This window comes from Lipotes vexillifer, unplaced genomic scaffold (assembly GCF_000442215.2).
Source record: "Lipotes vexillifer unplaced genomic scaffold, Lipotes_vexillifer_v1.1 scaffold661, whole genome shotgun sequence".
Taxonomy (NCBI): Eukaryota; Metazoa; Chordata; class Mammalia; order Artiodactyla; family Lipotidae; genus Lipotes; species Lipotes vexillifer.
Window position 1 is genome coordinate 1,094,697 of NW_006796183.1, and position 10,922 is coordinate 1,105,618.

At 56.3% G+C, this 10,922-nt stretch overlaps 1 protein-coding gene across 2 annotated transcripts in view; it reads right to left on the reverse strand.

Moving 5' to 3' along the window:
- Positions 1-10,922, reverse strand: part of ERI3 (ERI1 exoribonuclease family member 3) — a 131,347-nt gene that overhangs the window by 20,378 nt on the left and 100,047 nt on the right. For both annotated transcript variants that reach the window (XM_007468269.1, XM_007468270.1), the window contains one exon: positions 5,296-5,395. In XM_007468269.1, coding sequence (XP_007468331.1) covers positions 5,296-5,395 — 100 coding nt within the window. The remainder of the gene's footprint in view (positions 1-5,295; positions 5,396-10,922) is intronic.

Genomic DNA, 10,922 nt, shown 5'->3' on the forward strand with positions numbered 1-10,922 from the left:
CCTCGCCCACGGCAGCAGGAGCAGGTGATCAGAAGGAACTCCCTGCTGGGCAAGAGGGGGGCTGGCGTTTGGTGTGTGCTAATCCCGGGCCGGGGTCTTCAGAGGGACCGGGGAACTTCAAGGAGGGAAAGGCAGAGCTGTACTGCAGACGAGCTCATTAGCCAGCACCCCACCCCCCCACGAGGAGGAGGGCGGGCAGCCCAGGGAGCGCGGCAGCAGAGGCGGCAGAGAAAAGGCTGTCACTGTCCTTTCTTCCTTTTGGTACAAGCATCTCCCTGAACCGACGATTCTCCTGCAGTGACACCTCTCACGGGCGCTAATGAGATCCGTGTCACAGAGCTAATGTGCTCTGACTGGACTCTGATAGACACCCAACTCCTTCAGGGGAGCCTACAGGCCAGCACTGCCCCCCAGGGCCAGGCCCCACCTGCCACCTGCCGGCCCGCTCTCTTGCCAAACTGTGCTGGGCAGCAAGCTTCTGAGAGAGCCCACCTGGTGTCAGGCCATCCCGTCTCACCTGGAGTCTTTGGGACCCCCAGTCCCTGAGCAGAGAGGGTAAGCGGCCAGGGCAAGACCACCCAGCTGGGCACCAGGGAAGGTTCCGACTGTTCTCCCCGCCGGTGACACCAGCTGTCTGTGGGGCCTCTGTGTCCCAACAACAGGGGAAATCTGACATTTCCCGTGCAGACTTCCAAAAAGAAAAAAGGGAAGGAGGCCCAGGCCCCACTCTTAGAGAGGTCAAGTACGTAGGGCCTGATCATCACCTATAACTGGGGTCCAGGGATGTATTCTGCATGCTCACAGTGGGTGGGCCAGGCAAGATCCCCAGAGAAGGGGGCCCCTGGAATATGGGCAGGATTTTCCTGGGCCACGAGGTGGAGAGCCAACAGAAATCACAATGCAGAATTAACGGTCGGGGTCAGCAGGAGGCCAGAAGCCAAGTGTTAGGGCCCCGGCTCCAAGGGCGACTGTAGCAGGGTGAAGGGTGGAGATGCTCCTGCCCCTTTCTTCCTCAGCTGCTGCTACCGAAGATTGTCAAGACCTGTGTGTTTTACACGACACTGAGGGAAAGGGAGAACGTGAGCTTGTTTTCTTCCTCACCATCTCTGTTGGCAGCACAAAGCCCAAGACCAAAAAGGTGCTCCTAGCTCAGCACGGTGGTGAGAACACAGGCTTTGTGCTCAGGTGGACCTGGGTTTGAATCCTGGCTCCTCAGTTCATCTGCCTGTGTGACCTCAAGCAAGTCACTTAACTAAGCCTGAGCCTCCCAATCTGTAAAATGGGAACGATAATGCCTGCCTTCATGAGAGTGTGAAAATTAAATGAGCGCCCCCAGATAACGTGAGTGTCGTGCTGACCACTTGCTGAAATGAAAGAAGGCCCACTCACCGGTCCCCTCTGGAGGCTGCCCTGCCTCGGAAGCTGCCCGAGCCAAGAGCGCTGACGGAGCCCGCTGACCCAGCCAGTCAGCAGTCCTACAAATGTGCAGTCCCCTCACCTACAACCTGCTCCATGCCACCCTGCTCACCAGGCTCCCAAGGGCAAATCCACCCCCCAGGAGGAGGCGTCCCTCCCCGACCACGAGCCCACTCTCTGCCCAGAGCTCCATCCTGGAACCCTACCTCTTCCTCAGTCCCCAGGGCCAAGCCCTCACCCCATCCTGGAGACTGTACCTGTGAGCTGGGTGGGGGCAGGGCCCTGTGGCTGTCATCTCCCAATGCACGTTCAGCACCTACCACAGCTCCTGACACACAGTAGGTGCAAGGCAGACGTCCACCACCTCCCTCCCCATGGCCACTGCCGGCCCTGAACTAACCACCACCTCCTGCATGCCTTATTACATACCCAACCCCCGACGCCCATGGCCTCCCCTTCTGCGGCTTCTCCTCACTAGTCCTCCCTATACAGACTCTCAGATGGCGCTGACTGGAACCCAACTCTGACCAGGTCACTCCTCTATCCAAACACCCTAAGGCTCCCCCTCAAACAGCTCAGCCGGGCGCACGGATCCCAGCGGGCCCCTCCCTTCCACAGCCTAGGCCCCTGCCCTGCCCTTCAGCCCACGCCTCCAGCACGCCTGCCCCCTTACTCTGTCAGCACCTCCTCCACCCCAATGCTCAGCAGGAGTCCCCGCCAGGTAGGCCCCACAGGCTTCCCCTGCCACACATACCTTAGAAGGAAACTCAGAAGATCCCTCCAGGGCCCAGGGTCATCGGTGATCTGCACACCCCGCCACTGCCCCCCACGGCATTGTGGGAGAAGCCAGCAGCTCCTGGAGCGGGCCAGGCTGTGGGATCTGCAGAGCCCTTGCCCAGCATCACCAGTGCTGCCTCACCTCCCAGCAAGATACATACCACTCCCCACTTCGGGCTGGCAGCTCCTCACACAGTTAATTAGCACCATGTCACTGAGGACCAGCCTGAATGGCCAGTGACAGGAGCTGACCCCTGACCCCAGGGCTGGGAAACAGTCCACATCAAACTCTTACAGCGCGACCCTTTTAGCACGCACAGTAACTCGGGGCACCGTCAGCTGAAGCTCATTAAAGCTGTCTCTTTGGCGCGAGGGCCATTAACCTCACGGCTCAAAACCCGCACCTCCCCTCCCCGCCTCTCCCAGCCCAATTAATGCCCTGCATCCTCCCCACCTTCCAAGCACCCTCACCCACACCTCAGAGCCAGCCAGGAGCTGGCAGGGCAGCCCTCTTCATTCACAGATACAAGGACCAAGTGCCAGGAGCCCCCAGTGCCCCGGGGAGACCCTGGCATGGGCAGAGTGACAGAGGAGGCAGCTCCTTGAGCAGCCACTGTGTGCTTAGACCGCACAGGCCCTTCACACAGGGGACCTCGCTGAGCTTTCCCAACAGCCCCGAGAGGCAGGTAGCATTGGCCCTTGTCTAAGGTCACAGGGCCTGAACTGCTTCTGGCTCCAAAGCCCTGACTTGATTGTCACCCATAGCCTTGGGCTGTCCCCTGGGGCCCACCCAGATGGAAAAACCTTCTCTGAAGAAAGAGGGAATACTTCAGGGGTCCCAACCCAGAGTCAACGTGGGTGAACCAACAAGAATGACATCAATGGGTCCCAGGAGGCAGCAGAAAGTGGGAACAAGGAACCCCTTCCTCTCACAAACACCCCCAGGACAGATACACAGAAGCAGGGCACCCAACTCAAGGCTGCGTGGGGTGCATTAACCCAGTCCTGCCAGCCCCTCCCACCAGGCAGACTCAGTTTCTGGCAGCTCCTCCTTCCCTGGGCCAGTGCAAGTCTTCTCAGTGGCCTTGGTTCTCTGGTCCCTCCGTTTCCCGTCACGCTTGCACTGATTCGTCCACTCACTCACTCACTAACTGTCCATTCATCTACCATAGCATTTGTTGAGCACCTACTTAGAACTAGTGTGTACAGCACCAACTGCCTCACTGATTCTGGATCTGAGCTCTGATCCTGTCCTTATCTCACTCACGAACTTCCTGTCTCCTCAAAACCTCACAAAAAGCCACACCCTCTAACCTGGCATTCAAGGCTGGCTTGTTCCCCGTTTAATTTCTAGCCGTTTCCTAACCCAAATGTCCCACTCCAGTCACGGCAAACTACTTGCAGACGTCCAAAATTATCCTCTCAGCATGTCAGGCTTCCTCCTGCCCTTGGGCTTTTGTACACACAGTTTCCCCAAAGTGGAGAACCCTTCCCGCATCTGCCTACCTAGCAAACTCCTATTCATCCTTCAGGCATCCCCTGACTCAAGTCTCATCTTCTCTAGGAAACTTCCTGCTGACCTCCAAGGCCTATCAGCTTGCTAGGTTTGGGGTCTCCTCTAGGCTGTACGAAATAACTCCTGTGGGAGGGAACAGCAGTGGTTGTGGGGTACTCCCAATTCCCCAGGCCCGTTGACCACTTTCTTTTTCCCCCTGGACCCCAGGAGAGCCTTGGGGGCCAATAAGAATGATATGGGGTGTCCCTGAAGTCAGTGAAATGTACATGAAGAAGTAGAAGCCACTTGGCAACTGAGGACAGGGGAAACCTCCCTTGGGGCAGCCCAGGTGTTTCTATCACAACCCTGAGTACCCTGGGTGGCCAACTGCCCAGTTCAGTCTCTGTCTCCTCCCAGGATGTGAGCTCCCCGAGGACAGGAACATCCACTCAGCATGCCCAGCCCCACCAGGCACCTGTGGTGTCTGCGGACGGGATTAGGGGCCAGTCTGTAGCAGGTGACTGGACCCTTTTGGTGTTATCTTGCCAGTCCCCTCCCCCTCATACCTCCCCAAAGGTTCACAGGTTATGATAATGTCGTAGCACCACCCAGGGACACCCCTGCTCCTCCCCACTTGGAACAAAGCCTATGCCTGTCAAGTACTCTGCTTGAAAGAATTTGTATGCACATGTGTGCAGATGCACACACAAAATAAGATACACAGAAATGAACAAACACACTTTCTGATGGATACGCATACAGGCTGATGGTTGCTTCCATACACAGACAGGTGCCCCCAGGAAAATGTATATAGATACACTGTTACACATACACACATACACGCATCCCTCAAAAAGATACACATACATGGACACATATAAACCCCTAGACAAACACACAGAGACATGCAGCTGAAGGTGCCATTCACACACACATACACTCATAGACACATATCCACAATGATATATACAAGCAGCTAGCAGAGCCTCCAATGCCTAGAACCAGCCCCCTCCCATGCAGGAATCCCCCCTGAGGGTGCACCCCCATCTGGTACCCCAAGTGGCTCCTCCCAACCCAGGCACCGCTCAATGGAGGCTGCTGCTCCTACGGGGGAGTTCAATACCCTGTGGACAGAGCCATCGGTCAGAAGGACCCTGACTAATTAAAAGCTGGTGAGGTTTAAATAATTCATCTCCTTAACTCCCATTGATCGCCCAGTTTAGTGGCCACAGACTTGAAACAATATTAAACAGCCTTCTCTAGCTCCACGGGGGGGTGGGTAAGCTGACATGTGCCCACCCCTCTGAGGACATCACCCACCAGAGATGCAGCCAAGGGCAGGATCTCTTGGCCTGAATCCAAGGCCACCTGTGACCCACCCAAAGCCCAGACCCCAGCCTCCTCTTGAATGTTGTTTTGAGAGATCCTTTCCAATGGTCAGATTCCACTCTCCCCTCACTCCACCCCCCTTCCCTGCTCCCCCCAGCTATGGAGAGCACCCTGCTGGAGCACTGAATGAGCCACGGAACCCCTCTGTGTGCCAAGGGACTGGGGCATGTGGGCAGGGGACGGACCGAGTTGCCAGGGGGATATGTGGAGGGACTGACCAATGCCGCTGTGGGGCCGGCCTATGTGTTGCAGGCTGAGGCCCTTGTTCATGTCTAGAAGTCCATTCTTGGGCCAGCAGCCCATGGCGAAGCTGTAAGCCTGGAAGACAGGAGGCAAGAGTGGTTACCAGAGGCCCTGACCCCTGACCCAATCCCATCACTCACCAACACCCCCAGCCCCCCATGTCTTCCCAGCAAGGGCTTACTCTCATCATGCCACTTCATGGGAGTCCCCTTGCTGGGTCCCCTTTCCACCAGGGCCCCCTCCAGAAAACCCCTTCCTTCTCCACAGCTCCTGGGCATCTCCCCATCAGAGGCCCCCGGCTCCCACGGGGTGCCCCTCACCAGGCTCCTTTCTGGAGCTCCCATTTACTAAGATTCTCCTGATCAGGACCCCTCCTCTCACAGGGCATCCGCTTCAACCCATGCCCCCCCCTTTCCAGAGTCTCTGGCCCTCTGCTGGGCCCCTTCCCCACAGCATTACTGGTCACAAAGACTGCTGTTGGAAGGGACTTGGAGACCAATATATCCAGACTTCACTCCACAGACAGGAAAACTGAAGCCAGAGACGAGGGGGCCAACTACCTGCCTGTGGTCAAGTTGCTTTTGACCTGGAGACAGGCCAGACTGCGGAGCTGAGTGCCACATGGGGGCTCAGCTGAGGAGGGGTAAGGTCACCTGGCCGACTCAGGCAGCTGTGAGGGGAGCACGTGAAGAGTGAGTGTGTGTGTGTGTGTGTGTGTGGTGGGGAGCAGATCTTGCTGAAGGTCAAGTGCTCACTTATGCATATTCAAAGCAGCCACCCATCGATCTGTACTTAATTGTTTTCCTGGGGTTGGGGAAGGAAGTGCTGGGGGTATCGATCTGCTCAGGCCCCCAGCACTCCATTGTCCCCCTCTGTCCCCTGGCCGCCACCCACCTCCATGGTGGCGGGGCAGGGCACACGTCAGGCCAGGGACAGCACCTTCTCTTACATCCCTTACAGGCTCGATGACCAGATGTCACAGATGAGGAAACTGAGGCCAAGAAGGGACTTATAACGGTTAGAATGCTATTAAGTGGCCCAACAGGGATTTAATTCCTGTTCAGCCTGCTAGCAAGTCCCAGGCTTCTACCAGTGGGCTTGCGAGGCTAGCTGACTCTTCAAACATTGCCCATCTCCTCACCTTAGAAGTCCCCAAACACCAGGCTGTCTTCCCAGTGGCAGGAAGGTGACAGTGTGTGGGACAGTGGTCAGTGGGAATGAAGCTTGGGTGAGTTTCCAGAAGTTGGATGGTGAGTCCACTGGTGGAACTAAAGTGACTGCTAGCCATGGTCAGGCAGGCACTGCAGAGCCCCCGCCCACCACTGGGCCCAGGAGGTCTCCATCCCACTACAGACTGCCTCCCAGTGGAAGAGTGTCCAGCACGGGGTCAAAAACGGAGGACAGGAGGCTGGACACACAGGCTGTGCCAGGACCAAGGGGCTGGGCAGAGGTCTAGTACCCTTCCTTCCCAGCTGCAGGAACCAAGTCTCAGCCCCTTGGGCACTGGGAGGCTAGGAGCCAGTGGACTTCAACCTCAGCCCCCTCCAAAGCCTATTTCCTTGACCACAGAGGTACCAGCCACAGCCCAACTTCCCAGCCAACCCTCCCACCCTTCCCCAGGCCACAGCTGTATCCACAAATTGGGGGCTGAGCGTGAGGCTCAAGGACAGGGGAGAGGATGCTGGCTTGGAGCCAGGGCAGAGCTGGGACACAGTCAGCAAGAACAGCCAGTGGGCGGTGCACAGCTGGAGGCGCTGCTGAGCGTGGTCAGGGCCGCGGCTGGCTGGAGCGCAGTGGGCCAGAGAGCAGTGGCGGGCTGGCTTTCAAGTACTTTAAAATCACTTACAAAGGGCGGATTAAACGATCAAAAATTCCATTTAATAGGACAAATAAAGAAATAACAATCTACTCTATCAGCCTGGAGAAGGCGAGCTGGATGGGTTTTTTTCCCCTCTAAAAAGGAAAAAAGGGAAGGAAGGGGGAAAAAAAGAAGGATAATGTGTGTTTACTCAAGCAAAGAAAAAAATATTTAAGTGATGTCGGGGAGAAGATTGCAGTAACTAGTGAAGAATAACATCGTCTACTTTGCTGTCAAATCACACCCGAATTTCAGTAATAGATTCTCGGCTGACACTCAATTCAATTCGAAGGTGATCCTGCTTTATCCCAGCCCATCAAATATTAAACACTTGCATTAGCAGGTGCTGCCGCTTCCCGGCTTAAAGCGGCGGGCGGGCGGGGGGGCGGGCGGGCGGGCGGCAGGGCTGCGGAGGCCCCTCTGCTCCGCTTGCGGCTGGGGAACAGGGCAGCTCAGCGTTATCTGCACGTCATCCTAAGTCTTATCGCAGCTAAGCGGGAAGACCACTTCAGATAACATTAGGCGCTTGCCCCAAAGCGTCACCATGATTAGATTATTATTATAATTATGACCCCCCCAAGATCTTCTGCAGATGGGGATGTGCGGAAGCGGAGTGGAGGGCAGCAGAGCCCAGGAGGGCCAGGCTGGGCCTGGCTGGTCCAGGGCAAGCTGGGACCCACAGGGGGAAAACAGGGGTACCAAGCAAGGCGGTAGCCCGGTCCCGCCTGACGAATGCCTTTCAGGAAGGGCAGTCTAGCTTGTCAGAGCCAGGGCGAGATGAATTGGCGTCTCCACCGCGGCCGGCCGCCGGGTGTCATGCCGCACAGTTTCGTATTCCCAGATAAGGCGTGATAACCAATTGCTGCCGTGACATGGCCTCATCCAGCACTTCCTCAGGGGGGACATGGGCGGGGGGAGGGGAAGGCACGTGCACATGGGTCTGCCAAGCTCCTAATAAGAGGGATTTAATTTTTACAAATGCTGCTTCCAGCGGGGCCTTCACATACCAGCCAAAGTCCAAAATGATATTAAAAACGGTTAATTAAAACTGCTCTCCTTCAGCCTGGGCTCCCCCCCTGCTGCCCCTGCTGAGAACCCTGGCATATCTCCTCCAGGTACTGCCATGCACCTCTGCAGAGCTGAACCTTCAGAAGTGACCACCTGCCTCGTGGAACCCCCACTAGGCACAGTACCAGGGCACAGCCCCACAAGCTCCCCTCAACTCCTGCTATCCCAGGTACCCCTCAGGCACAGCCAGCAGAGAGCCACCCAGAGAACACAGGGTCCTTTCACAATCTGTGCTCCTATCAATGTGTGGTCTGGATCTTGCACCTGCTCCCCCTGTGAGCCTGTACCCACATGCCCACCACCCCCAGCACTCACTTCTAAAGTCCTTCCCCTACTCCCCCCCACCCCAGATATATACACCATCGAGCACGAGTACACACACCCACCAAACTCTTCCTCAGGTGACTCAGCCCATCCTTCCATTCCCTACTCCCTTCAGGCATCCTCCCTAAGAGATTACATCCATCTGTGAATCTTAGCAGAGCCTTCCCAGGAGTCCAGCTCAGGGCAAGGTGATGTGGGCTATATCTCAGAGATTCTGGTTGAGAAGTCAAGGCTGGGACCAGAGAGCCATCAGAGCAGGAGGGCTGGGAAGGCTGTCCCCTGTGGGTTGCCCACAAGCACAATGGAGAAAGACAGGCCCATGAGGGGTTGGAGAGGGCTAGGAGAGCTTCCTGGAGGAAGCGGTACTGGAGGCACCAGGAAGAAGACACAGCGAGGACACAGGAGAATGACAGGAGCAAGCTTGATGAGAACAGGCAAAGGCTGGGGTGTGGCTGGGGCAGCCAACATGGGTGGAAGGAGAAAATATCTTGAGGGCTGCCTCCCAGCTCTGTGCAACACTGGCCATTGTCATCAGTCAAGGGGCCCTAATATTGTCTACCCCCTTTCTCCCACCTACTTCCTATCCCCACTCCCTCCCTCTCTTCTGCCAGCCTTTGGGGTGTGGGGTAAGGCACTCAAAAGCTTTTTGACCCTGATCAGTGCTGGGCAGAAATTTAAGAGCTAAAGCCTGTGCCTGGGCCCCTTTCCCATGCTGGTTCCAAATTCTCTGGGTGCCACTTCTCTAGCTGCACCTTTCCCAGCTACCAGGGCCCAACCTGCCCATCTGTGGCTTCCCAGCCAGAGGGTGGGGCAGGTGGAAGGATGACGGAGGAGTCCTATCTAGGGCAGGTAGAGTCGGGGTGAAAGATGCTGGGCCTCCCAAACCACCCACCCCAGCCCTGTGCCAGGCAGGCACGCACACTTTCCTTCCCCTGGGCTGCTGTAATTTCCATGCGCAGGGAAGCAGGTGCCGAGCTGTTCCCGGCTGGCTCTCCCCTCTCGCGGCTCTGCCCGCCTTGGCTGCTGCCCCATTAGCTTAGTGGCCAGCCATCTGCGACGGGCCTGCCGCGCAGCCCTGCTGTAGGCGCGGCGGGTGGCCCCCTGTGTAACAGGGAGCTTTGCCATTAGCGCCTTTAATATTCTGACACCTCAGCACAGCCTGCTATTACATGCAAACGCTGATCGCCCTGTGAAATTACATTGCTGGGCCCGCGAAATGGAATCGTGTATAATCAGCCTCCTCCATGCACTGTCAGTCCCATCACAAACACTGCGCCCGGCGGCTTACGGGGGCTTAGCAGCTGCGACAAGTGTATTGGGTTTAATAGATGAAGTAGCCCTCATCGGCAGCAGCATCAGATCCTTCAAAGAGGAAAGAAGAGGCATCGACAGCTGCGAGGGTGTCTCTGCCCATCCATTTGCTACCTTACCAGGGCCCTGAGAGTTGGGTTGACACAGAGTGGGCAGGGGCAGTGGCTGGGTCTAGAACCCAGCTCAGACCGCAAAGAGAAGCACAAACTGCTCTGCAACTTCCAGAAAACCCAGAACCTGCAAGCTGGCAGCAGCACATCTGACCCATCCATCCTCCCCACGAGGTCACCCTGTGGGCCTAAGGCTGAAGGGCCATTTCCCAAGAGGAGGAACCAAATCAAATCACCTGCCTTTCCCATAAACACCCAACAGGCAAAGATACAGAGGTGATACTCTGGAGGATGGGGTGAGAGAGAGTCTGACAGACATAACTACTACCTAACCTTTTCTTTAACTGGCCAACACATTTACAGTTAGTGAACCAAGTACCAAGGCAACAAATATACATGAGGATGGTGTTCCCAGCAGCCCAGGCCTCATGGAAAGGCAGTGTGTTCAGGCTCAGGCGTTGGTTCCCAATTCTGCCAATTATTAGCACCACAACTTTGGATGAGTTATTAAACCTCTCTGAGCCTCAACTTCCTGTACTGTAAGATGGGATAATAGTTCTCTCTCCCCGGTATACCTGAGGTCACTCAGGAACACCCATTCCCACTGCCACCTCCAAATATTCTTGGTGCCATCACCCAAAATGCAGATTGCCTTTGAGAATGCTGGTCCCTCTCCCTTTTCCAGGTTCAGTTTAACACCGATCATGGCAGACTGTATTTTCCAGTGACTGTCATAACATTATCTTCCATCTCACATATGCTCTTCCTGCAATATGACTCTGATAAACCTGCCATCAAGAGGGGGAGTCTAGGCCTTCCCTAGTGGCGCAGTGGTTAAGAATCCACCTGCCAATGCAGGGGACATGGGCTCGAGCCCTGGTCTGGGAAGATCCCACATGCCGCGGAGCAACTAAGCCCGTGCGCCACAACT